At 41.1% G+C, this 26941-nt stretch overlaps 1 protein-coding gene across 2 annotated transcripts in view; it reads right to left on the bottom strand.

Moving 5' to 3' along the window:
• LOC139543724 (contactin-associated protein-like 4) overlaps nucleotides 1-26941 on the bottom strand; it is a 198236-nt gene that overhangs the window by 75845 nt on the left and 95450 nt on the right. For both annotated transcript variants that reach the window (XM_071350076.1, XM_071350077.1), the window contains 5 exons: nucleotides 15920-16101; nucleotides 14599-14739; nucleotides 8969-9269; nucleotides 8600-8749; nucleotides 7486-7657 (listed from right to left, as the gene is read on the bottom strand). In XM_071350076.1, coding sequence (XP_071206177.1) covers nucleotides 7486-7657; nucleotides 8600-8749; nucleotides 8969-9269; nucleotides 14599-14739; nucleotides 15920-16101 — 946 coding nt within the window. The remainder of the gene's footprint in view (nucleotides 1-7485; nucleotides 7658-8599; nucleotides 8750-8968; nucleotides 9270-14598; nucleotides 14740-15919; nucleotides 16102-26941) is intronic.

Here is a 26941-nt window from a genome sequence, read left to right as displayed (position 1 = left end):
TCACATTAGCTTGTAGCCCAAATGGTTTGTGCGCTATAAAACAGAAGTTGGCACATCAACACTACCAACTTCAGACGAGTCCTCAGACACTTGTGGGGGGGGGGGGGGGGGGTCGTAGAGCAAAATGGAGACCACCATCGTGTTCGTGAGAGTCTCCCCTTTCCATAGAGTGGTCATAAGTTTGTAGGTCAAACCGCTTGGACAGTACAGACATTTTCGTTAGAAGATCGATTTTCGGGATGTCTTATGTTCTGACAAACACTGCTCTAGCTCTGTCACCTTTCACCGCAGATTCGGAAGTGCGACATCGGCGGATGCGATGGATGGAGACACATCCAATGCAGATATCTCTAGCTTAAAATTATGGATTTTGATGGAGTTTGTCAATCAATTATTTGGTAACGTGAATATATTTAGTATAGTTGTATGTAAAAAGGCTAACTTTTTTATTGTTTCACTATTTTTACTTTTATGAAATTCAAAGAGGAGGATGGTTCTCCCCTTCCTCCTCTGAGGAGCCTCCACTGGTCCATTATCATTTCTATACATTTTCGATTTGGTTTTAGTCATTTTAAAGCATGTTGAGTTTGTCCCCCCCAGCAATTTTTTTACTCAAACCACCTGCGGGCCAAATTGGAACCCCTCGCAGAACATATTTTTGACACCACTGGGGTAGAGCGATCCAAGAACACATGTATCAAGATTTAAAGAAAAAAAGTGTGGACTATGCAGAATTTGCCCCTTCCACCTCCCTGAAATTCACAGCTAGAATATTACCTAGTCAGCAGGCTTGTCAAACATTATATATTTATTTTAGCACACAATTTTTCAGGTTTTCAGGCCAGGTTTCTGAACCCAGATTAAGTGCTGGATTCAATCAGATTGACATGTGCATAGCGTTGTTTTGGCAGTATCAGAGGTGGAACTGCGTCAGTGCTGCCAAATCCACAATCGGCACCTTGTGTTGCCTTACCACAGACACTGCCATTGGATGCAGCGAAACCGCACCCGAGTATAATCTGACAAATCCCATGCAGCCATGTTAGACCTTCAAACACTCGAATTAGACTAATATGGATACATCCCCTGATCATGAATTATGTTTCGACATTTGAGAGTCATTAGGCTATTTCGAAAATCGATAGTGCCGTTTTGAACTTTTAACGCTATAGGGATAATAAGTAAAGGGAGTGGTTTGTGGCACACAAGAGCAGCCGCTCACCGATATGTTAGTTTATACAGCAGTTGCACCTCCAACACCGCCAAACATCTGCTATGCGGATGTCGGCCAACGCTGGTTAATGCTCGATCTGATTAAATCCAGGCCTAAGCTTCCTCCTGGACTGATAGGCATGCTCAGCTGAGAAGGTCCACTGAAAATGCTTTTAAGGCAACACTGTAAGTGTAGTCTGTGTCTGGGAAAGCGGTCCTTGGTGTTTGAATCTAACCATTTTCCTAATGTTTAATATATAGTACTGAAATGTGTGGCGCTCATTAAATATGGTTGAACATAATTTGATTGATATGCACAGTACCGTTGCATGTTGTCATTTTTTCTACCTATCTGTTCGACTCTGTCGGTTTCTCTACAGCTGACACACAAACATGCGCACATTCGCACTTGCCAACACACACACACACACACACGCCTGCAGATGTAATAAGTTCCACTGAAATGAGAAGAATGCTGAGGATATCAAATAATTATTTCATCCCCCCAAACATTACACCACAGTAATGTCTGTTAAATGGAGGAGTTAGAAGACAACAACTTTAACTTTAAAATGTAAACATTTTTTACTATGTGATTCTGTCCAGTGAAAAAAGAAAATCCCAAACCCTCTCTGACTGCCTGTTTACTAACACATAAGGGACGGTTTGAAATTTACAGAACGTGGACGCTAATTAGAGAAGGTGTAATTCATTTGAAGAGTGTTCATTTTAATTAGGCTTCACTAACAACAAGAGAACTTTGTGTTGGAGCTGATTTCTTCCTATTTAAGAAATAAGAGGTAGGCCCACCCGTTTGACAGACAAAATTATAGGCTGCTATCCATAGATTTGTCAGCCAATTCCTCCACCCACCATGGACTCTTTAAATATCTATATGTCAGTGAAGGGCTTGGTGTGTTAAGTTAAAACCAGGGCTCAGATTGAAGGGGGTATGTGAGGGTACGCCATACCTTTTGTTAAATAAAATGGCAAAAAGCATAGGCCTACCACTTGTAAGTATAACATTTAAGAAAATAAAAAGGAGCAGATTATACAAAGCAATCTATAACAGCGCTTTAGTCCGCAATGCTTTTTTGCTATAAACAAAGTACCCGAGGGAAGACGTGACTCTGATGCATATGGGGATATATTTGGGCCATCTCTATGACATTCAGATGTTGAGTTACAACCTTTTATAGTCGAGGAGATATATAATTCGTTTATAAAAGGCTACTTTTTCTCGGACCCACAAATGCAATGATAGATTCATGCAATGTTTTTTTTAAAGGAGATATTTTTACTCTGCAAACCCACAACCTTCTGGCCAGCAGCTCTAAGCACTGTACAAATTGTCACTTTGCCATGTAATGTTTTCACGTTGTCATGTAATTTTTAAAACAGCATATCTAGGGCTCTGGTCCAAGAAGTGAGGGTAAATGGTAGGCATGTTCTCTGCTATCCACTTTATGTTTTAATTATTATTTTGGGTATAGGGGACGGTCACTTTTTTCCCCCAAGTGTTCAGGGATGGTCAGATAAAATATATTTTACTGAAAGGAGGGCAATCCATTTTCATTTTAGTGAGTTCTGATTTTCTCCAAGTACAACTTACTATAAATATCGTACAGGTATTTCACTGAGTGGTATATGAAAATACACAGTCATACAAGTATGTTGTGCATGGTTGCCATTGTATGTGGACACCTGCTCGTCAAACATCTCATTCCAAAATCATGGGCATTAATATGGAGTTGGTCCCCCCCTTTACTGCTATAACAGCCTTCACTCTTCTGGGAAGGCTTTCCACTAAATGTAAGAACATTGCTGCGGGGACTTGCTTGCATTCAGCCACAAGAGCATAAGTTAGGCCGAGCACTGATGTTGGGCGATTAGGCCTGACTTGCAGTCGGCGTTCCAATTCATCCCAAAGGTGTTCGATGGGGTTGAGGTCAGGGCTCTGTGCAGGCCAGTCAAGTACACCAATCTCGACAAACCATTTCTGTATGGGCCTCGCTTTGTAAACAGGGGCATTGTCATGCTGGAACAGGAAAGGGCCTTTCCCAAACTATTGCCACAAAGTTGGAAGCACAGAATCATCTAAAATGTCATTTTATGCTGTAGCGTTAAGATTTCCCTTCACTGGAATTAAGGGGCCTAGCCTGAACCATGAAAAACAGCCCCAGACCAGTATTCTTCCTCCACCAAACTGTACAGTTGGCACTATGCATTGGGGCAGGTAGCGCTCTCCTAATATCCGCAAACCCAGATTCGTCCGTCGGAGTGCCAGATGGTGAAGCGTGATTCATCACTCCAGAGAAGGCTTTTCCACTGCTCCAGATTACAATGGTGGTGAGCTTTACACCACTCGGTGGTAGCGTTCTGTGAGCTTATGTGGCCTACCACTTTGCAGCTGAGCTGTTGTTGCTCCCAGACATTTCCACTTCACAATAACAGCACTTACAGTTAACCGGGGCAACTCTTGCAAGGCAGAAATTTAACGAACTGACTTGTTGGAAAGGTGGCATCCTATGACGGTGCCACATTGAAAGTCAGTGAGCTCTTCAGTAAGGCCATTCTACTGCCATTGTCTGTCTGTGGAGATTGCAAGGCTTTGTGCTCGATTTTATACACCTGTCAGCAACGGGTGTGGCTGAAATAACCGAATCTAATAATTTGAAGGGCTGTCAGTGCATTCAGAAAGTATTCAAACCCGTTACGTTACAGCGCTAAATGTTTTTCCACATCAATCTACACACAATACCTCATAATGACAAATCAAAAATGTGTTTTTAGAAATTTTTACAAATCTATTTAAAAAAAAAACGGATATATTACATTGACATAAGTATTCAGACCCTTTGCTATGAGACTCGAAATTGAGCTCAGGTGCATCCTGTTTCCATTGATCATCCTTGAGATGTTTTTACAACTTGATTGGAGTCCACCTGTGGTAAATTCAACTGATTGGATATGATTTGGAAAGGCACACACCTGCCTATATAAGGTCCCACAGTTTACAGTGCACGTCAGAGGAAAAACCAAGCCATGAGGTCGAAGGAATTGTTTTTAGAGCTCCGAGACAGGATTATGTTGAGGCACAGATCTGGGGAAGGGTACCAAAAGATTTCTGCAGCATTGAAGGTCTCCAAGAACACCGTGGCCCCCATCATTTATTAATGGAAGAAGTTTGGAACCACCAAGACTCTTCCTAGAGCTGGCCGTCCGGCCACACTGAGCAATCGGGAGAAAAGGACCTTAGTAAGGGACATGACCAAGAACCCGACGGTCATTCTGACAGAGCTCCAAAGTTCGTCTGTGGAGATGGGAGAACCTTCCAGAAGGACAACCATCTCTGCAGCACTCCACCAATCAGGCCTTTATGGTAGAGTGGCCAGATGGAAGCCTCTTGGAGTTTACCAAAAGGCACCTAAAGGATTCTCAGACATGAGAAATAAGATTATCTGGTCGGATGAAACCAAGAATGAGCTCTTTGGCCTGAATGCCAAGCGTGAGGTCTGGAGGAAACCTGGCACACAGCCAAGACAACGCATGAGTGGCTTCGGGACACGTCTCTGAATGTCCTTGAGTGGCCCGGACTTGAACCCGATCTAACATCTCTGGAGAGACCTGAAAATAGCTGTGCAGTGATGCTCCCCATCCAACCTGAGAGAGCTTGAGAGGATCTGCAGAGAAGAATGGGAGAAACTCCCCAAATACAGGTGTGCCAAGCTGTATCCAGCTTGGATACTCGAGGCTGTAATCGCTGACAAAGGTTCTTCAACAAAGTACTGAGTAAAGGGTCTGATTACCTATGTAAATGCAATATCTTTTATACATTTACTGACATTTCTAAAAACCTGTTTTTGCTTTGTCATTATGGGGTATTGTGTGTAGATTGATGAGGGGAAAAAATTGTTTAATCCATTTTAGAATAAGGTTGTAACATAACAACATGTGGAAGAAGTCAAGGGGTCTGAATACTTTCAGAAAACACTGTATATTTGGTTATGTGATCTTCCAAGACATTGATTCAGCTTTGATCTAACTTTAGTAAACAAGCACCATTGTGAGAAGTGGCAGAGCGAAGCTCCGGTGTGCTCAGGTAACTCTGCACGCCTGCAGTCTGCTGCCCTGAATGAGTAACACCTAACCTACTCTTTTGCCCTGCGCAAAATTTCGTGGTGCAGAAACGAGAGATCACATATGTGAGGTTGTTTTATGAAAATCTCGGAATATTTGGTTGAGTATGCAGTACGTGAGCAACTGCTGCCCCTCATGATGAGTTGTGATTTGTTGTGGCCCCTACCCCTCTCAAAGTTGCCCATCCCTGGCCTATGACATTGGCCTACATCTCGTGTTGCGTTGCGCAGAATATCAGATCTCAACTGTTTAACATCACCAGTAGGCTAGGCTACCACATCCCTGTAATATACTGTATATCGTTTTATAAGAGAGGATTGTGCCTAGGCAACTTAAATAATCTTAATTTACTCCATTTTAAATTCAGACTGTAACACAACAAAATGTGGAACAATTCAAGGGGTGTGAATACTTTCTGAATGCACTTGAAATTCCTTAAAAAGTGCCCACCCTCCCACAAACACGCACACACATTGGGCCAATCAGAGTAATTTTGTAAATGCCAGATCTCTATGGCAAGATACATCATTCCCCCAAGTTTTCGTGGAGACAGGTCCACAGTCCCTTCCCTGATTTCATTGTGGGGGACAATGAAATAATAGGATACACTTACAAACGTGCAGATATTCAATTAAAATCAGTGAAGCAGGAGATATTTCTCTCTCTCTCTGATGACTATGTACAAGCAGTACAGACAGACTTAGCTAAAACTGTGTGCGGTGTGTGAGTGTATGTATGGCCACAAGGAGAGTAGATAATTGTCCCATTAATTGTTTTCCTATTTGGGCGTGGAGGAAGCCGACAGTGATCCATTAGCTCTGGTCTTTGGTGGCTCTGACTCGCTGTCTCTTTCATATCAAATGCGATCTGGAATAGATGGTGGATAACGGGAAGAACTACGGCAAAGATGAAGTTAACAATGTCTGCATCCCAAATGGCACCCACCCTATTCCCTATATAGTGGCCAGGCCAGGGCCTATGATCAAAAGTAGTGCACTATATAGGGAAAAGGGTGCCATTTGGGATGCACCCAATAACAATCCTGACAGATGGTGATAGTGGAGGGGTGATTGCAGTGATGGTGATGACTTGTAATGATGGTGGTGATGATAAGAATGATAATGGGGGATAAAAAGGATGATGACTTGGATGATGATGACTTTGATGATAATGGCCGTAACGGCAATGACAATATAAGAGGAAGGCGATGGGAGATACTGACCAAACGGATAGCAATGTAAAGCCAAGGGAAGACAAGAGAAGAGACGGGAATAAGAAACAAACCAATCTCTCTAAACTAAACTACAGCATAAAGTTGACAGGGCAGCCCGAGGCAATGACATAATTGTAACAAATCGTATTCTGCAGGGAACGTAACAGTGCTTATTTCCAAACTATGGCCTCCACTGAACAATAAGTCTATATTTCCATATTTCCATATTTCATATGGGACCCATCTTGTAACTTCTGCTGATTCCTCATCTGTGTGACACAACCTGGTGGTGTAATCTCTCCCTTTCACTTTCCACTGTGGTATTGTAAATAAATTGTATTGTCAAAATAGCACATCTCATCTCAAAAAAGGTTCCACTTCATATAAAGTTAGGTGAGAAAACAATCAAGAGAAGCAGAGGGGAAGATCTTAGGATTTAATAAGTAAGCGTTCGAGTGACAAGCAAACAATGCACGCGGAGTTCTCTGTCTAGCAAAACCAAACCTGTAACCTAATCACTTTATTGAAGAAAAACAATCTTAAAATCAACACAGAACTACATCTAGCACATACAGTATCTACAAAATGTACACACTCACGAAGTTGAATCATCCAATAGTCCACACGCTGAGTTTGTCAGTGTACCTTGTACGAGTTGTATCAGGCTAAGTTTGGGTGTATGTATGTGAACCCAGGAAGATAAAGCATAGGTAAAGTATTTTTAAGGTTGCAAAATGCCGATACTTTTCCCAAAATGCCTAGGTTTTCCAGAATCACGGTTAGAAGATTCCTGCAATCAGGAGCGAATAAACAGGAAATCTGTGAATCCTTCAACCAGAATTTCAGGAAAACCTCGACATTTTGGGAACGTCTTGAAACCCTAGTAACAATCCAATCAGGGAGTGGTTTGTTGTACTGACCTGTCGATGATTCCACACATGTCAATCTGCAGGTCGCTGTAGTTTCCTATCAGCATCTGTTGCACCTTGATCAGGTCCACAGCATTATTATCCACATGGATGTGTCTCATACAGCCTTGGAACACGTTGAAAGGGTTTCTGCACTCCTGGTTAGTCTTGCTATCCGGGCAACCTGTGTTAGACCAAACGATAGCCATCAATCAATAGCCATTCCCTAGTAGGACTTAAGTAGGCAATTAAGGGCATTACCCCATGATAAAGAATTGCGTAGATATGTGATATCTTATATGAATGTACATTGTTCATACAGTAGCGAAGCAGAGTATATTCATGATTGTCTAGAAAAAATACCATATAGTGCAACTCAAGCTCAAGGCCAAGTGTTGAACACAGGAGATTTTCTAAGCATAAGTGTTATTCTGCCTGGTTTCGAGTGTGTTTAGACCGTGGACACCGAGCTGGTGCTGCCTGCCTGCCTGGCTCTCTGGTTACACTGCTGGCTAAAGGTAATTAAATGGCATGACAAGCCTGCTGAAGAGCCTTTGCTGAGAGGAGAGGAGGCGAGGAGAGGGACAGAAAGAACAGCTCAGAAGCAGAACTGATTGAGAAATGAAGGGCGCTAAAGATGAGACGGAGGATGAGGAGCAGAAAGATGAGGAGGGGAGGGGAGGCGAGAAGAGAGGAGGACAGAGAGACCAGCTCAGAAGCAGAACAGAGAGAACTGAGAAGAGCTAAAGAGATGGAAGAGGAGGATTAGGAGGAGGAGAGGAGAGAGGAGAGGGGGACAGAGAGAGCAGCTCAGAAGGCAAACAGAGAAACACTGCTCTAAGGGAAGCTAAATTGGAGGAGGACAGATCCTGCAGTCTGGTTAAGAAGTTATATGCTTCTTTGCACTAAGCCCAGAGATCAAATGCTACTGGTCCAATTCAAATCTTGATACATTTATGCACCAACAGTAGTCAAGTTACACTTGCCTATCTAACTACAATTAGGATTAGTCCCTGGAAATCCAAGCAGTATTTACACTTAAGGCCCAGAGTTTTTCCTGGTCATGTGACACAGTCAGGAAAAACTTGGGGCCAATGTCTGATGTAAGTGTGTTGCTCTCTCTTACCTCCAAAGAAGAGGTTGTTTCCTGATACCACGGGAAAAGATGGGCTGGCATGAGCCGTGGAGCTTTCCTCTTTATCCACAGTGATGGTCAGACGACCTCTTCTTGCAGTCAGGTCTACTGAATGCCACTGGCCGTCGTTCAGACCGAACCCTGTAGACAGAGCAGACACAACAACGTGTCAGAGTCAGCGTTTCACAACAGTAAGCTGCTCTCAGATAACTCGATATTCCGCATAACAAAGTCTTAGGGTTGTTTTACTTTTCCAGTGATTAGCTATCTCGGGTAATAAGACTGTGTTATTCTCTGAAATAAAAACAGCACATGGAAAACAAACGTAAAACAACAACCAGATGTTACTATTGATCTGACCTGTGACAACGTCCAGTAGGATCCTGCCAGCCTTGTGTATCTGCAGCCTGACTCTGGTCTCGCTCAGGTAGAGCCACAGGCTCCCCACCTGCTGCTGGAGGTCAAAGGTTAACAGAAGGCCCGCTCTGTTCCAGGTCCGGAACTGCAGGCTGATCGCCACACCAACCGCCACCAAGGCAACCCCGCCGCCACCGGCGTCTCTCTGCTGTAGAGCTGCACCCGGCAACTGGAGGAAACTCTGGGCGCCTGCGAACATCACTGGGACGGAGACCGGCTCAGCACAAGTAAAGGTCACATTGCCCTGAAGAAGAAAAAAAGAAAAAAAACGATAATAATATCGAAATATGAAAAACATAAATATTAATTCGACCTCAGCGAGAAGGTGAAATAAAGCTAAGGGCCATCTGACCTGAGTATATCGGGAATAGCAATAGAAGAGATCTAGCTAATCAGCTACATTTCCTGAAGGAGAACATTCATAATACATATTATCATAATGACAGTCCTCAAACTTATAGTGACATGGTCTCAGGACATTAGCAGAGCAAACGAAGAGGACTGGTGTCAAAAGCTAAACTGGCTGAGCCATACTGAGCGCTGCGCTCAATCATTGTTTTGCTTCAGTTAAAACAACGTTGAGCACAGCGTTCAGTTATGATTTAAACAGGTTAGTTAAATGCAGATTTCTGAAGTAATGACTGCAGGCTGTCTGTGTGTCTGAGAGTACGGTTTAGACATCTAGTATGTTGGCCATTGTTGTTGGATACTGGTAGAAATGAAGGTTTCATGGTCCCTTGCTGAGGCAGCAAAAGTGATGTATTACAGTACTGTCTAGCCCAAAGGGATATCAGGGAGGTATCTTTATAGCAGTTTGGCTTTGCTGTTCAGTAACTCCAAGAGGGAAACAGTAGCAGTCAAAGTGATATACAGCAACACATGTAGTGTAAAGCGCTTACAGTGTGCTACAGTAGTGAACAGAAACTTCAGGCCCAGAAAAATGACAAAGAAAATGTTATGTCCTTAAAGTGTAATCCTTTGGCTGGCTGTCTTTCTTTAGTTTTTTATGAAATCATTACCCTCATTAACGTCCTTATTACATTTAAACACGTGGTAATGTCTCATCTCTGGCTACTGATCATCTCTTTTTTAGATTGAGGGTGTTTATTCATTTCGGTGCAAAACCTAAAAAAAAATTCCACATGGATTATTTCTCATTTCTCCCTACTTCATGTTGGAGTGGTTAAGGTAATCATTTACAAGATGGAAATGTGTTCAGGAGAGAGCTAAATACCATCTAGAGGGATTTAGCTCCACAAAAGAAGACTCTCTGCTCCCTTCTCATCATGGATTTGTTGAATTAATTAATGGACCAATCAATATGAAAATAACCCATTTCTGTATTGAGTAGGGTCATAGAGGGTCATAGTAGGGTCATAGCATTTTAGATGACGGTATTTGGCCAGCAAATGAACAAGGTCACCGTAATAACTGTATGAATAGCATTTTTTATGTTTATTTACTTTATTTTTACTCCGCTCTTGACTGCATGTGCTGGCAATCTTTTAGACAATTGAGAAACAGATGTATTTATTAATTAATTTATTTTGCTCCTTTGCACCCCATTATTTCTGTCTCTACTTTGCACTTTCTTCCACTGCAAACCAACCATTCCAGTGTTTTTTAGTTTTTATTTTACTTGCTGTGTTGTACTCACTTCGCCTCCATGGCCTTTTTATATTTTATTTATTTATACATATATTTGTTTGCCTTCACCTCCCTTATCTCACCTCACTTGCTCACATTGTATATAGACTTATTTTTTTTCACTGTATTATTGACTATATGTTTGTTTTACTCCATGTGTAACTATGTGTTGTTGTATGTGTCGAACTGCTTTGCTTTATCTTGGCCAGGTCGCAATTGTAAATGAGAACGTGTTCTCAATTTGCCTACCTGGTTAAATAAAGGTTAAATAAAAAAAATAAAAAATGTACTATCTCGTTTAAGAAAATGGTTTGGACACACATACTCATTCATGGGTTTTTCTTTTCTTTTTTTTTTACTATTTTGTAGAATTGTAGAATAATAGTGAAGACATCAAAACTATTAAATAACATATGGAATCATGTAGTAACCAAAAAAGTGTTAAACAAATCACGATATATTTTATATTTGAGATTCTTCAAAGTAGCCATCCTTTGCCTTGAGGACAGCTTTGCACCATTGTGGAAGAACTTGACTGGCCTGCGCAGAGCCCTGACCTCAACACTCTTGGCATTCTCTACTTTTTCAGCTCCATCTTCGACTCTGCTGGTGATCTTTCTAAATTATAGAAAACAGTAAATGAACTGAAGTTTACAAATTCATCTTCTTCTTCCCTGCATAAGCAAGTTCTGTCGTACTCTGGTATCATAACTCAGAAGAATGGGATAAGTGAGGCTATTAATCATCATTTTATTTCGGCAGGCTTTTTATTTAAGAGAAAACGGTGGTTCAATTGACCCTGGTCAGTCAATCAGCCTCTAGCTGACTCAACGGTTAACCCGTCAACTTCTAGTTAATCTTTATTTTAATTTCAACAACTTACTACAGTGATGTGTTAGATGCCTTGCTTAAGATTGACGTTAAAAAAAAATATCCACTGGGGCTGATACGTTTGATCCATTTTTTGCTGCAGCTCTCTGTACCCCGATTGCTGAATCAGTAACCAATATTTTTTACCTGACGAATATATCTGGTACTAAATAATTATTGGCCTATTTCTAAACATTATTGCCTAGCTAAATGATTAGAATCCTTGAATAATTCTCAGCTAAGAACTTTCTTATCTTTGAAATCTATTCCAGATGAATATCAGTCGGGTTTTAAACCAGTTCATAGTACTATCTCTGCTGCATCCCTAGTTACAAATGATGTGGTTAACTGTATGGATAAAAGGCAACATTTTGCCCTATTCATTGACCTTTCAAAGGCTTTCGATACTGTTGATCTCTCACTGCTAATTCAGAGGCTTTCCTCAATTGGCCTAGATCAGCCTGCGCATAACTGGTTTAAAAATGACTTGACAGAAGGAACTCAGTGTATATCTACTGAAGGTGTTAAATCAGGTTCCCTGGATATTATGAAAGGTGTCCCGCAGGGATCAATTCTGGGTCCTGTAGTTCTTAATGTTTACATTAACAATATCGACTTGTCTCTAAAAAATTGTAACCTGCATTGTATGCCGATGATACTGTTTTGTATGCTATTGTAACGGCTGTCGCTCTCCTCAGTCTCGGATGAGGTGAGGAGAGAAGGATCCTCAGACCAAAACGCAGGCTTTGGGAAATAAGCCATCTTTTATTTATAACAACGATGAAGATGGCAACACGAAAACAAAAACACTTTTAACAAACTTACAAAATAACAAAACGACGTAGAACGAAACCTGAACATAAACTCACATCACTAAACGTAAACTTACGGACAGGAACGTTACATCAAAACACACGAACAGCCAAACAGCCCCGAAAGTGAAAATACATCGACAACGACGAAGACATCACAGGAGACAATCACCCACAACGAACACTGTGACAACGCCTACCTAAATATGACTCTTAATTAGAGGAACGCAAACACCTGCCTCTAATTAAGAGCCATACCAGGCAACCCAAAAACCAACACAGAAACAGAAAACATAGAATGCCCACCCAACCTCACGTCCTGACCAACTAACACACAAAAACTAACAGAAAATAGGTCAGGAACGTGACAGCTATTGTCACCACGGTTGACTAGGCTCTATCTGAACTACAGTCTGCCTTCATTGTATTACAGAAAAACTTTATTGACCTGAAATTAGTACTGAATGCCGGTAAAACGAAGTATATGTTATTCTCTAGAGCACATAAAAATAAGTCCGATGATTTAAGCATATGTAGTTTGGATGGTGTACATATTGATCGTGTCCCTGCTTACAAATATCTGAGCGTCTGGATAGATGAAAAGCTGTCTTTAAAAAGCATATTGATGACTTAGTTAAGAAGCTGAGAATTAAAATGGGCTTCTATAGAAATCGTGTTAAATAGTAGAAAGCAGATTATTCAGTCGATGGTCCTAGACTATGGCGACATCATCTATATGAACGCAGCTGCCACGTCATTAAAGCCGTTAGATGCAGTTTATCATAGCGCACTGCGCTTTATTACCGCCAACAATTTTAGTACTCATCATGGCATTCTATATCAGAAAAACCCTCTTTGATGTCACGTAGGTTGATACACTATAATTTTTAATAATGACCTTTTACAAATAGTCCCATAATATCATTACTAAACTTTAGACATACCACACCAGTCTCATGGATGGCTAACTCTGGAAATTACTTTTGTCTCTACTGAGTTAGGTAAATCAGCTTTTTGGTTTTTTTGCACCTTATTTGTGGAACAATCTTCAAACTGTTGTTAAATTTGATGTTCTGGTGCCTCTAGGGCAATTCAGAACACTGATTAAGGACCTTATTATGGATTAATGTGTTTGTGTTTTCTACCTGCTTTCATTTTGATGTGTTTAATTTCGGTCATTTATGTAATTCAAGGCTCATCTGTAAAAGAAACATTGGTCTCAGTATGAGATAAAATAAAGGTTAAATAAAATGTAAGTATTCTAACTCCTAATTCAATGCATTAGTTAACATCATTTGAAAAAACATTCTACATGACCATGGAAATTATTGCATCACAAATCGAGGCAGCCATTGCGAGTGTACCCATGAGTTTACCAGTCAAATTGTCAGGGCTAGAGGTTTCAAGCCAATTTTAATCATTCTATTTCTGTGCGCTACTGCATTGTGGGAGAAATCAAAGACTTGTTTGCTTGTTTCAGAAAGTAAGTAACAACGTTTCTTCATGTTTAAGAGTCCATGTTATGGCAGAAATAGACTTAACCGCAAAAATGTCCAACCGTCTCGTCTTCAGTCAGCTGTTCGTTTTTTTGGGGGGTGCCAGCCCTAGTATTGACTACAACAGCTGTCCAGTATATACACAATTCTTCGTCGGGTTAAAGCAGGGTGGAAGCACCATCCAAACCTCAAATAGTTGAGGATGTTTGTTATTTTCCAAGGCAACTCCAAAAAATACAGCTCAATATACACATCACCACACAGAAACTGACCTGTGCTCAAATATCTGTTCTTTTTTAGATACATTTTGGACTATTCCACTTGTTTCATTGTCACAGCCAGTCAAGCTCAATCAAGGTCAACTACTGTATTTGAAAGAAAACAAATACTACTTGAAACCAGGTCAGAGGATACGCACAGTACAAACCATCCAAAGTTCCCCAGGGTCGTATTCTCTAAACACCAAACAGATTAAAACTGATTTTAAACGGGAAGGGACTACCTGAACTAGTGCACACCTGAAAACCTTTTCCGATGTGCACTATACCAGAACCTCCAACAGCACACATTTTTGTTGTAGCCCCAGACAAACTCACCTGATACAACTCAATGAGAGCTTGATGATTACTTGACAAATTGAATCAGGTGTCCTTGTCCGGGGCTATAACAAACATGTGTGCTGTTGGGGGTCCTGGAGGACTGGAGTTGGGAAACACTGCACTATACGACCAAGGCTGAGTTAACATACCGTGATGGAGACCTCCTGGTGCTGCTTGGCCAGATCATTCACGTTCACCTCATTCCAGAGAAGGTTCTCAAGACACCCATGGAAGTTCCTCCGGGACAGAACCTTCTGTGTTCCATGGCATTGGACGCCGCCAAAGGTTATCTTGTGAAAGAACATCCAGCCAATGTTAACATTCTGAAATGTTCTTACCTACATTATCATGACAAGCGACTATGATATAGTAACATGTTTGAACTAGTGGTGATAGAATAGGATTGGAAGTGGTTCATCAATGACCTATATTTAGGAAGTAATAAAAGGCCAAGTAAAGTAAGTCACTATCACATTAAAGTAAACTAAGTAATTATCACATTAAAGTAAAGGGAAGTAATTATCACATTTTGTGTCTTCAGGTAGGGTCAACAATGGCACTGTACACATAACTGTCTCAGTAGGTCTTACGTAGACTATGACCAGAAGTGAATTCTGTTTCAATTTCAATAGAAAATGATTTCCAACACCCATTTATTAAAAACAGTCTAGAAATATTGTATGGAGGTCGGGTTAACCTTTTACTGAAATGGGCTAAATCAGGAGGTCGGGTTAACCTTTTACTGAAATGGGCTAAATCAGGGGCATGCAGAGTGTTTCTTTTTAGTCTTAAACAAATCTACATTGAAACAAAAAAATACACCTCACACACATGGTTATGGGCTTAAAGAAAGAAGACACCAGCACCATGTCAGATAGAGTTGAAATGTATTCAACTTTGAGTTTGAATCCCAATATTACACTTCATATACATCACAGAGGACAAATATAACAAAACCGTTTGACATAGAAATAGTGGATTTGGGCGTAAAGATAAAATAAAATGTATTAATGAAATTATGAAAAATGTTAACATTCCTCCCATGAGAACACTTGAGGGCAATTTGGTAATTTGACTGTTATTGATTTGAATATTATTTTGTACGGCCTTGGATGAATCACTCTTGTAGGGAATTCAGTGGCTATTAGACATCCGTTATAGAAAGCTATAACTCTATTACTAAAACATGTAGGTTTTATTGTTTGTGTGTGTGTGTGTCTCCTGTGTGTGTGTCTCCTGTGTATGTACGTTGTACAGTATCTGTGAACACATCTGTTAGAGACAAATGGAGCATGCTATTTGGGAGAGCATGAGAGAATGCAGGAATGGTTGTGTGTGTGTGTGTGTGTGTGTGTGTGTGTGTGTGTGTGTGTGTGTGTGTGTGTGTGTGTGTGTGTGTGTGTGTGTGTGTGTGTGTGTGTGTGTGTGTGTCTGTGGAATGATTTGAGGAACAGGTCACATACAACACACCTCGTTTATCTCAAAAGGACTGAGTTCTGCAGGGACCTGGATCTGCTGAGTGCTTTTATCCACAGTGAAGTTGACATGGCCTCTAACGCGCTCGATGGCTACATGGTGCCAGTGCAGGTCATCTAGAAGACTACCCAGTGACACGACCGTGTGGCTCTCAGGACCAGGAGAGGCACTTTTACCTAGAATACAACAGAGAGTTTGGTAGAAGGGAAAGTGTTTTCCTTTCTAGGACAAGCAATGCTAAAAGAAGGAATGTTTCCAGCACTGGAGGCTGGTGAGGGGAGGATGGTTCATAGTTATGACTGGAATGGAACTAACAGAATGGTATCGTACACATGGAACTCATGTTTTTGATGTGTTTGATACCATTCCATTCCAGCTATTAATATGAGCTCGTCCTCCCAGGTAAAGTGCCACAAGCAACAAATGGTTTTCAGTGTTTAGGTCACCACATACTGAAATATTCAAGAGATACAAATAGCAGTAAGAGAGGCGCCAGTCAACCACTCAATCTATCAAGCAACATGACTTCCAAGCAGTCAACTGAAGTGACTCAGGGAAAAACAGTTGAATAGTGCAAAAGTCTTGAGGGCTCAGTGTTTTCAATGTTTTAAACTACAATAGATAGTTAATTGAACCTCAGACAGGAGATGCGTTTGCATCCCAAATGGCACCCTAGTCCCTACACAGGGCCCTGGTCAAATTAAGTGCACTACATAGGGAATAGAGTGCCATTTGAGAATCATACAGAGGCAACAACATCATTAACAGAGATTACATGCTGCACGGACCTCAAGAAAATAGGAATGTGTGTCACTTTAAAACATTAATTATGTAGATGTTATTTGTATGATGTCAGATTAGTTGAGAAGAGATGGGGATGGGGCACGATTAAGAGGTTTTGAGGGCGAGCCTCACAAACAAATAAATATCAGTTTATTGGTATTGATTAACTGAGTTGCAAACTTATTCCGTCACCAAGGCAGTTTGGCCTATACCTAGGGTGCCTCCCAAATAGCCCTATTCACAATTTAGAGCATTACTTTTGACCAGGGCCAATAGAGCTCTGCTCAAAAGTAGTGCACTACTGTACATAGGGAGTAGGGTGCTCTAAGGCCCACACCTGATCCCCATGAGCAGATGTGAGGGAGGAGTCTCGTGGCAGAGTTAGAGTCTTAAAAACACATTATTTTGCTCTGGTGTCAAACTTGAACAACTCTCCTCGTGATCAATCTTTCAGAGGGTAAGATTGGACGAGGTTGTCGCTATCTCACAGTGTCAAGATCGAAGCACGGATGACTTTGTAATTAAGAGCAGTGTTGTTATAAACAGGACTTCCAAAACTCAGGATACATCCCAAATGGTACCCTATACCTATATAGTGCACTACTTTTGACCAAGACCCATTTGAGACACAACATAAACCATGCTGGTGAACATCTGCTCGGGTACAGTGATGTTAAAGAAGACATTTTGGGAATAGAAATAGAATAATAGATGACAACGAGCACACAGCAAGGTACAGCATCTTTATACATATTATATATTCTACACAAAGTCATTTGTTGAGACGGCCATCTGAAACCAGCCTTTTTATGTTCAGGTAAGTGCCAAAATAAAGGAAACATCAAGATACAGTGTCTTAATATGGTGTTGGGCCCCCACAAGCCAGAAAAGCTTGAATGCACCTTGGTGTAGATTCTACAAGTGTCTGGAACTCTATTGGGGGGATGAGAAATCATTTTTCGAAGAGAAATTCCAGAATTCATTTTGTTGATGGGAAAACGCTGCTCCAGAATGTCCCGTAAGGGTTACATTTTTTTATTGGTTAACATCGTTTTCCTGCTCATCAAATCATTCGGGTACCACTCGTGTCCTGTGGATGGGGGCATTGTCATCCTATGGGGGCATAGCCATGGTAGCCAAAATAATGGCCAAAATAATAACCCTAAGCATAATGGGATGTTAATTGCTTAATTAACTCAGGAACCACACCTGTGTGGAAGCACCTGCATTCAATATACTTTGTATCCCTCATTTATTCACGTGTTTCCATTATTTTATCAGTTACCTGTATATGTCTGCTGTTGACCAAGGAAATGCAGAGGTCTTATTTAAAGAGGCAACCATAAAAGCCATAACTCTCCTTTGATGGGGTAGCGAATACTTTGTGTCTGAAAGATCTGGTTCATATAATGTCATTATATTTGCTGGAGAATAAACTGGAATACTCAGGGGGACAGCCTGAAAAGAGCATAATTTAATTTGTATTTATGCAATTATGTTACCGTCGTTTGCTGCAACTATAAATCAGATGACCAATTAGGGCAATAAATAATCATATCTACAGATGTAGGATCTTAATTTGATATGTTGTTGCTGAGAATGGTCCTGCAAAGCAGGAAATGCAAACTTGTGGTGTATTTGTGTTTCAAAAAGGCTTCTAAAGTTTGTAATTCCCACTTAGAATTGTCAGACTTGATTTGCCCTAACTAAAAAACTAACACCTACACAAATGTCCATTAATTGTAATCCACATAATAATTCACATTTCCTGTTGCTGCATGAATATTTTCCTGCTGTAGCAAATTGGCTCAAATTCAGATGTAGGATCTTAATTTGAGACAGTTTGCTACAGCAGGAAAATAATCCTGCAGGTCTACATCAGATGCTGGTGGAAGGAGCTATAGGAGGAGGGGCTCCTCCCACCAGCCTCCTCTGGTCTACATGTATCATTGACAGAAAGGTTAAAGTCATTAAGAATGATGAGGGCAAGGCTTGTTGCCATATAATTGCTCTGACTTAGGTTTATAGACTGCCGGTCTCAAAATTACAACCAACTGATGGCAGCATTACCGCAAAAATGGAGGAGGCAAGTGGAAAGGGGAAAAATTTAAGGAACTTTTGTCGGCCCTGCATTAAATACCAAAATTGGCTATAGAAAATAAAAAGTATACCAGTTTTATTTAAGGACCAAAAAATGTACAGCTGCACCATACAGGTTGCAAAATAGTTTGGTGAATAGATTTTCGATGTACCAGAAAACCACGCCGGATTCAAAACTTAGAATGTTTCTATTTAATTCTACAAAATTCTTGCAACCAATAGAATATATGAAGGATACAACCATCGCAGCTCTGCAGAATCATTAGATCACTTGTTTTGGTACTTCCCATATGTAACTTGTGTTTGGTCGCAGGTTCAGAAATGGCTGAAAAACTGCAACATTTACTTGGAGCTAACTTTGCAAATGGCCCTGCTGGGTGATTTGAAAAGTCAAAGTCAATCGATCAATAATATAACACTCTTAGCAAAATGTTGTGTCTCTAATTTACAATCAGTAGAAACTATGAGAATAGAAAGGCTCAGAACTCAAAACTGGATGGTCTTCAGAGATAGATGGGAGGGGTTGAGGATATCTGAAGGCTGGGACTAAAATCAAACAAAAGATAACTAATGTAAAATATCCTGTCTGTAAAATGTATAGAGTATGTATAAGCTGGATGTAGAAGCCTAAGAATTGTTTATCCATTCATTTACTCCAATTAGGGGAGGGGTGGTAGGGTTAGGGGAAAATAATAAACAAAAATATATTTACAAAACATTATATGGGCGATACAGCAGATACTGAGCTAGGATTAGGGGAAAATAATTAAGTTAAATATATTTTAAATAATATATAGATTTACAAAAGCAAATATATTATAAAGGCACAAGGCGCGACCCAAATGCAGACACAGGAGGCAGATGGTTGGAGTCTTACAATGTTTATTAATCCAAAGGCGTAGGCAAGAGAATGGTCGTGGACAGACAAAAAGGTCAAAATCAGATCAGAGTCCAGGAGGTACAGAGTGGCAGACAGGCTCCTGGTCAAGGCAGGCAGAATGGTCAGGCAGGCGGGTACAAAGTCCAGAAACAGGCAAGGGTCAAAACCGGGAGGACTAGAAAAAGGAGAATGCAAAAAGCAGGAGAATGGGGAAAACCGCTGGTTGACTTGGAAACATACAAGAAGAACTGGCACAGAGAGACAGGAAACACAGGGATAAATACACTGGGGAAAATAAGCAACACCTGGGGGGGTGGAGACAATCACAAGGACAGGTGAAATGGATCAGGGCATGACATATATGGGGGATTGGAAATTATGCAGACAATTACATTGATATGATTTTTATAAATACATTTTTTTTTGTCGGATAAACACACACTAGACAACCTACCCGACCGCTCGGAGGCATCCACATGGTACTAAAGCACACAGTTGCCTAGTTTTGTATCACATTCCAATGATAAAACTGGGGGGGACAAAAATGCAATTTCAGAATGTGGGGGGGACATGTCCCCCCATCCCCAGTGAAATGTGCGCCCCTGTTCAGATGAACAAAATATGAGTTGGCCTACTGTATGTTATCTGGCTATGCTGCATGCCATAGGATGTAGGCTTGTTCATTTAGCTGACAAGATATGCTTATAAGTCTCATGCCATTATTTGATATTATATGATTTTATAGTAAGAAGATTAGAATTTAACTAAGCGGAATAAAATAAAAAGGATATTTTTCCCCATTCCGGAGCGAGTTTGCATATATAGTGGCTATGTTGAACATAAAAGTGATAATTTGAAACAGGTCCTATATACTAGATTTAGAGATATTTACAGAATGTCTGTAAGGGGTGCGTATTGGCGGCAGAGAAGTCAGACTCAGGAGAGCAAAAACTGTGTTTCCAAGGCGCAGTTTAATAAATAAAAACCCACCGGAAAACAGAACAATCAATGAATGGCTACATAACCTGACGCACACCAGAATTAACGTGCACAAGCACTTACAATAAACAATATCGGACAAGGACCTGGATGGAGGATGGAATTGAAACCAGGTGTGTGGGAAGACAAGACAAAACAAATGGAAAATGAAAAGTGGATCGGCGATGGCTTGTCACGACTTCCGCCGAAGTCGGCTCCTCTCCTTGTTTGGGCGGCGTTCGGCGATCGACGTCACCGGCTTTCTAGCCATCACCGCTCCATTTTTCATATATCCATTTGTCTTGTCTTATATCCATTTGTCTTATATCCATTTGTCTTGTCTTGTTCGGGCGACCGCCGAACGTCGCCCGAACAAGCAGAGGGAGCGACTTCGGAGGAAGTCGTGACAATGTCTTAGAAATCAAAACATATATGGGCTGCATCTATAGGCTATAGGCTATTGATCATTTGAGAAAATCAACAACAACAAAAAGCTTGCACTTTGTCCCTTGCCTCAGGCGGCACAGCTGTTCTCTCCTCAAGTGAACATATTTTCATCCTTCAGACTATCCTCAATTTAATATTGTCTTTAGTAATATGTCAAATTAGTTTAAATTTAGAAAGTCTCATTATCAAATGGGCAGGAACAGAGGCAGGGGGAAAGAAATTACATGTAATCTGTATGCACTCGAATAGGGAATAGATGCCGCATACTTTCCCGGTCCATTTTTCAATGATGCCGGGTAGGCGACTTAGGTTTTATAGCGGAGCATGTGCTTGATATGAGCAGCAGAGAAATGAATATAACGACACTTATTTCACTCCATGCATCAACCACTGTTTGAGGAGCATGCTCTCGCTAAGCGACAGGTCAGGTGATATTCCGCTCAAACTCTATATGCCGTGGGCTCTCCAACCCTGTTCCTGCTGCTACCCAGTGTCTAATTTGGGATACCTGAAATCTCAAACTCATTCCACGGAGGGCTGAGTGTCTGCAGGTTTTTGCTTTTTCCTTTCAATTAAGACCTAGACATGTAGGCGAGGGGAGTTCCTTACTAATTTGTGACCTTAATTAATCAATCAAGTACAAGTGTGGAGCAAAAACCTGCCGACATTCGACCCTCAGTGGAATGAGTTTGACACTTGACCTAGAGCGGTACGTTCTGTCCCAGACTGGTGGATAGAATTTTTTTAGCTAACATAAGGTAACCAATCCATCCAGTATGCATAATAAGACACTCAAAGGGGATTACTCAAATGTGTTTTAATTTGGGAGTATAGGCTAGACCAATAATGTACCAAAGACTCCTTAAATTGGCCAGAGCAAAACACTTTTAGATTTTAGTTGACAAAACAACCGTTAATATACCTCTATGCATTTACAGTATGTACCCTTACAATATTTACGGCTGACATATTCTTAACTCTGTTGGATACAATTACCACCCCAGATCCAGAATGCACTGGAGCAGGTCACAATGACCCTCGTATATTTGCACCCCAAAAAAATGACAGTTGGCAGTTAAGATTTGGGATGAAATATGAGCCAGTGGTGCACAATATAGACCGACATTTTGATGAATGTAAACTACAAAGGAAAAGGAATGGTTTTGGATACTGGACATAAATCTTGGCAAGCCCATTCATTTCATTCATTTTCACGCGCGGGCTCCGAAGTTGCTGCAAACAGCTTGTGACTGTCTGTCTGTTCCTTGGTAGTGGAACTGCCTATGTTTTTCAATGTAAGCACTGCAGCCTTGGTTCATATTGGTTGCACAGTGTTGACTCATGAAAAGCCTTGGACCAGAGCGCTCGTACATGGGTACTGTATTTGAGTGTTATGATGTCTGTATGGGCATGATGTACGTGCTGGAGTGCTTTTGTTGTTTTCCTCAACAATAGGTATGTAGGGGTTTATGGAATTTCACAATGAAGCTGTACAGTATGAACATGTACGTATGTGTTTGTTTGAGTGTGCGTTTGAATGTAACTCACAGAGCAGATGAAGTTGGTGGTATAGTAGTAGTACATGTTTTCTACAAGTTCTATGCGGGTTTCTGCCAGAGCCAGTTTAGTAACAGCTTTAAAGTGCAGTGTGTCCCTACAGCACTGTAAATCTCTCCTTTCCCAATCCACTGAGGAGTGGACGGAGGAAGAATGGCCTGCCATCCCTCCTCACACTACCTCACACAGCCATGACAAGGCCCTTTGTGGTGAAAACTACTCTGACAAACGGCACTCACTGATTACCTCAAAGAGAAAGAACAGGGGTGTGCGTCTCAAATGGCACCCTATCCCCTATATAGTGCACTACTTTTGACCAGAGCCCATTGGGCAGTGTGCACAATAGGGAATAGGGTGCCATTTTGGGGACACCACAAGGAGACTAGCGTTTCACTTCAAGCTAGCCATCACGATAACAGAAACTGTGCAGAGAAAGCTTCTTGACAGGGGAATGACACCAGTTATAATAGTAGAGAGAGGAGAGGACAATCCCCCAGATAACCATCTCTGTCTCCTCTACATTGTTATTGTAATATTGTGACATACATCAACGTTGTGGGTACGAGAGGTACAGTATGCTCCAGTTACTAATGGTATATTGGATGTCTGGTGCTTTCAAGGCACTTTTACCATCCTGTATAGAGGACTCAATCGCAACGCTTCCCTGTATTGGGACTGTTTCTTTTCAGGATTTAACTCGCGTAAAATGTCTGTTTGAACCATAGCTTCAGGGCTAATACACAGTCAGAGGTACTGACCTAAATTACACAGTCTACAAACTGCAAGGCCCAGAGAGAGATGGTTAGGGGGGGGGGGGGGGCAGATAGACAGACACAGATACAGACAGAGAGAAGAAGAGAGCGCCTGTGTCAAATGAAATCATGCTGTATTTCAAGAGATCATGCCAATTTGATCCAGCATTGATATCAAACAGAGGAAGAAGCACACTGATGAAATAGACACAACATTACATTCATGTCAGAGATGCGGTGGCATGGAGAGAAAGAGCGGAAGAGACAGACAGAGAGGATACAACTGCAAATTGCAAATTACTGCATGAGAAGCAAATTGGAAAGAGAGGGGGAGGGAGCGAGGGGTGAGGATTGGGATAAAAATGTGAAAAAGCCTGATAAATAACAAGAGGGAAAGAGGAAAACAGTGAAGTGATGTCAAATACGGAGAGGGAGAGCGTTCAGACAAGCACTTTGATTGAGTTGGAAACGCATTTCTTTTGTCAGCGCCGGTCCATATCAGGATAAGCAGAATAACATGTAATCTCTCGTCCGTCATAACGACGGATGGTTTTAATTTTCTCCCTCTGAGCTTTCCTTTCAAATGACAGAGCTGAACTGCGGTTTACTGTCAGCACATTGACAATCAGCTCGATTCAATCACATTGTGGAGCGGAAAACAGCTATTGCAGGGGAAATGAAACTGCTGTTGAGGGAATTCAGTTTGAATTCAGTTTGTTGGAGAGGTGTAAGGGGCGAGCAGGTGGCAGGGCTCTAAGATACAACAGAAAAGGCAGTATGTCGACTCTAGGCTCTAGAGCAGGCCTGGGCAATTATTTTCCATGGAGGGCCACATTAGAATATATTTTTTGCCATCGCGGGCCAGAATCATATTACAGGATTATACATCATGTGTATGACTGTGTTGACAGATATACTGTATCTACTGGAAATCACGTCCAGATATGCTACTTATTTTACTTTTTTTAACAAGCACAGAAATAAACCACATCAGTGTTCTCCTTTTGGTAGGTATTACACAGAGGGAAAAGTACACTGTGCATTCAGCACCACGGACAGCACTCTTGTTAACGGGTATGCACAAAAACACAAGAGAGAGAGAGCTCATCATTACATTTAAACTTCTCAATCAGTGTGAGGAGTGAAGTCTCTGTTGGGCATTGACTAGAGCAGTGAAGTCAGGTATAGTTTCTGACGTCGCTATGCGTAGGATTGCTGAGAGGTGAGAGTCAGTAAGAGATGATCTGTGCCTTGACTTCTTATATTTCATCACTCAACATGTCTGTTCACACACGTAGGTTGACCCAAACAGTACAAACTTCTTCTGAGCATGACTACTAATCTTTGGAAAGTTTTGTTCATCGAGAGATGCATAGAACCTCGTCAGTGACATTGTTTTGAATAGTTCTCCAATCACTGCATCAGACTGAAGATCAATAAGCTTAAGTTGCAGGTCATTTTCCCTTGAAGGCTTTGACAAGGCTGTACATCTGATGTGCAAAAAGGCCCTTCACTTGTAGTTTGGAATTCTGTTCATTCATGAGGGCCATGATGTCCACGGAGAAGGCTAAATCAGCCAACCATTCTTTATCTTGCAGTTGAGGGAAATCCACATATTTTCCTTTCATTTGCAAAAACTCAGCAATTTCCGACTTCAGGTCCCACACACTTTTTAAGCACCTTCCTCAAACTCAGCCATCAAATGTTTATGTGGTTATGGAGATCTGCATCACCCGACTCTGTCTCTTCAAACAGTGAGACAAACTGCCTGTGGTTTAAAGATTTTGCTCTTATGAAGTGTATCACTTTAGTGACTGTATCCACAACATGGCTTATTTTCAGAACACATTTACAGAGCACCTCCTGATGAATAATGCAATGCAGGAAAATAATTTTCTGATCTGGGTTCAGCTCAGCTATTTGATCTTGTATCCTTTTCAAAAAGCAAATGTTTTTTTCCTGTCAAGGTTAGGCACCTATCAGTGGTCACACTGGATAACTTTTCAAAACTCAGTCCCAGCTTTGCCACACACTTATTAACCTCCTCCAATAAATCTTTCCCTGTGGTTGTGCTCTTCATTGACTGCACTGAAGCAAGCTCCTCTGTAATTTCAAAGTCTGGAGTTATGCCTCGCAAGAATATCAACAACTGCGCCGTGTCACGTGCATCACTGCTCTCATCCAGGGCCCAGGAGAAATAGGTGAAATCCTTTATCTTGTCTTTCAACTGTTGTTCCATATTCTCTACGATGTCCTCAACACGCCGTGTCAATGTTAGTCTTGACAGGGAAACATTTTCAAACAGCTCTTTCTTCTCAGGGCAAAGTATTGCTCCAGAGTCAATTAAACATTCTTTAATAAATTCGCCCTCAGCGAATGGCTTGCTATGTTGAGCAATTTTGTGGTACACAGCTAGCTCTCGCAATTCCGTTGTTTGCTGAATGCAGTTCTGTGAAAAGTCCTTGCTGCTTTTGCAACTGAGAAAGCAACTCTTTCGATGCACTTGCCCTCTGCTCAGAAGACATATTCCTATATTTCTCTGCATGCTTCGTCTGGAAGTGTCGGGACAAGTTGTAGTCTTTCAAGACAGCGATGCTCTCTTTGCACACTAAGCACACTTTTTTGCAGCTTTCCCTGATACCTCAATCAATAAATATTTTGATGTCGACTCTTTCTGGAACACCCTACATTCATCGTCTACTTTCCATTTCTTTGAAATCTTTTGCACAAATTCTAGCTAGCTACTATTTGTAACTTTGACGCGTGCGTCAGCCTGTCAGTCACTGTCTGTCCTCGTGCAGTTGTTATTTATAGGTGCCTTCAAAATAAATGTCCCACAAGTGGTGGGAGTTAAAACATTACACAAAGGCGAGTATTCATTTGGGCTTTTAATTTGAATAACAAATACATTTTCCCAAACTTTACTATCGCAAATTCTTTTTGTGATCTGAGCATGATTCCGCGGGCCATATTGAATCAGGTTGAAATGTACACACCATGCTCAGACAAGGGTGCCTGCCTATCCAGGTGTATAAGTATCTACTTCCACCAAAAATGAAATGCTCAAACATCTTTGTCACTCAAATAGATTTTGGTCTCACAACCGTCTTCAGTTAGGCCTCAGTCATCAGGCACTGTAAAATGGAATTTGAAAAAAAAAAAAATCACGATGATAGGTACTGTAGCCTATGGCCATTTTGATTGATTTAGTCCAGCAGACAATTTGATCCTCTCAACTAGTTTGATATACGATGATTGGGTTTTGACCTTTTATTCTGTTTTTGGCACAGATCCACTGTCACTTGCTTTCTCTTTTCCCCATCCTTCTATTTTGAAAATCATGTTATACCAGAAACAGATTGTCCAGTTTAATTGTAGGTCTACCACTACTAATGAATAGCAGAGCATCATTGTAAAGACCCTTTATTCAGTTTGGGGATTAGATATCCTAACCAACTACAGTATAAAGCAAACTACAATATCCAGCAACGAGGTATCCTGGCCTAAATAATTCAGAAG

The sequence above is a fragment of the Salvelinus alpinus genome, chromosome 18 (genome assembly GCF_045679555.1).
Source record: "Salvelinus alpinus chromosome 18, SLU_Salpinus.1, whole genome shotgun sequence".
Taxonomy (NCBI): Eukaryota; Metazoa; Chordata; class Actinopteri; order Salmoniformes; family Salmonidae; genus Salvelinus; species Salvelinus alpinus.
Note: the sequence above shows the minus strand (reverse complement) of the source record. Positions and strands in the feature narration are given on the sequence as shown.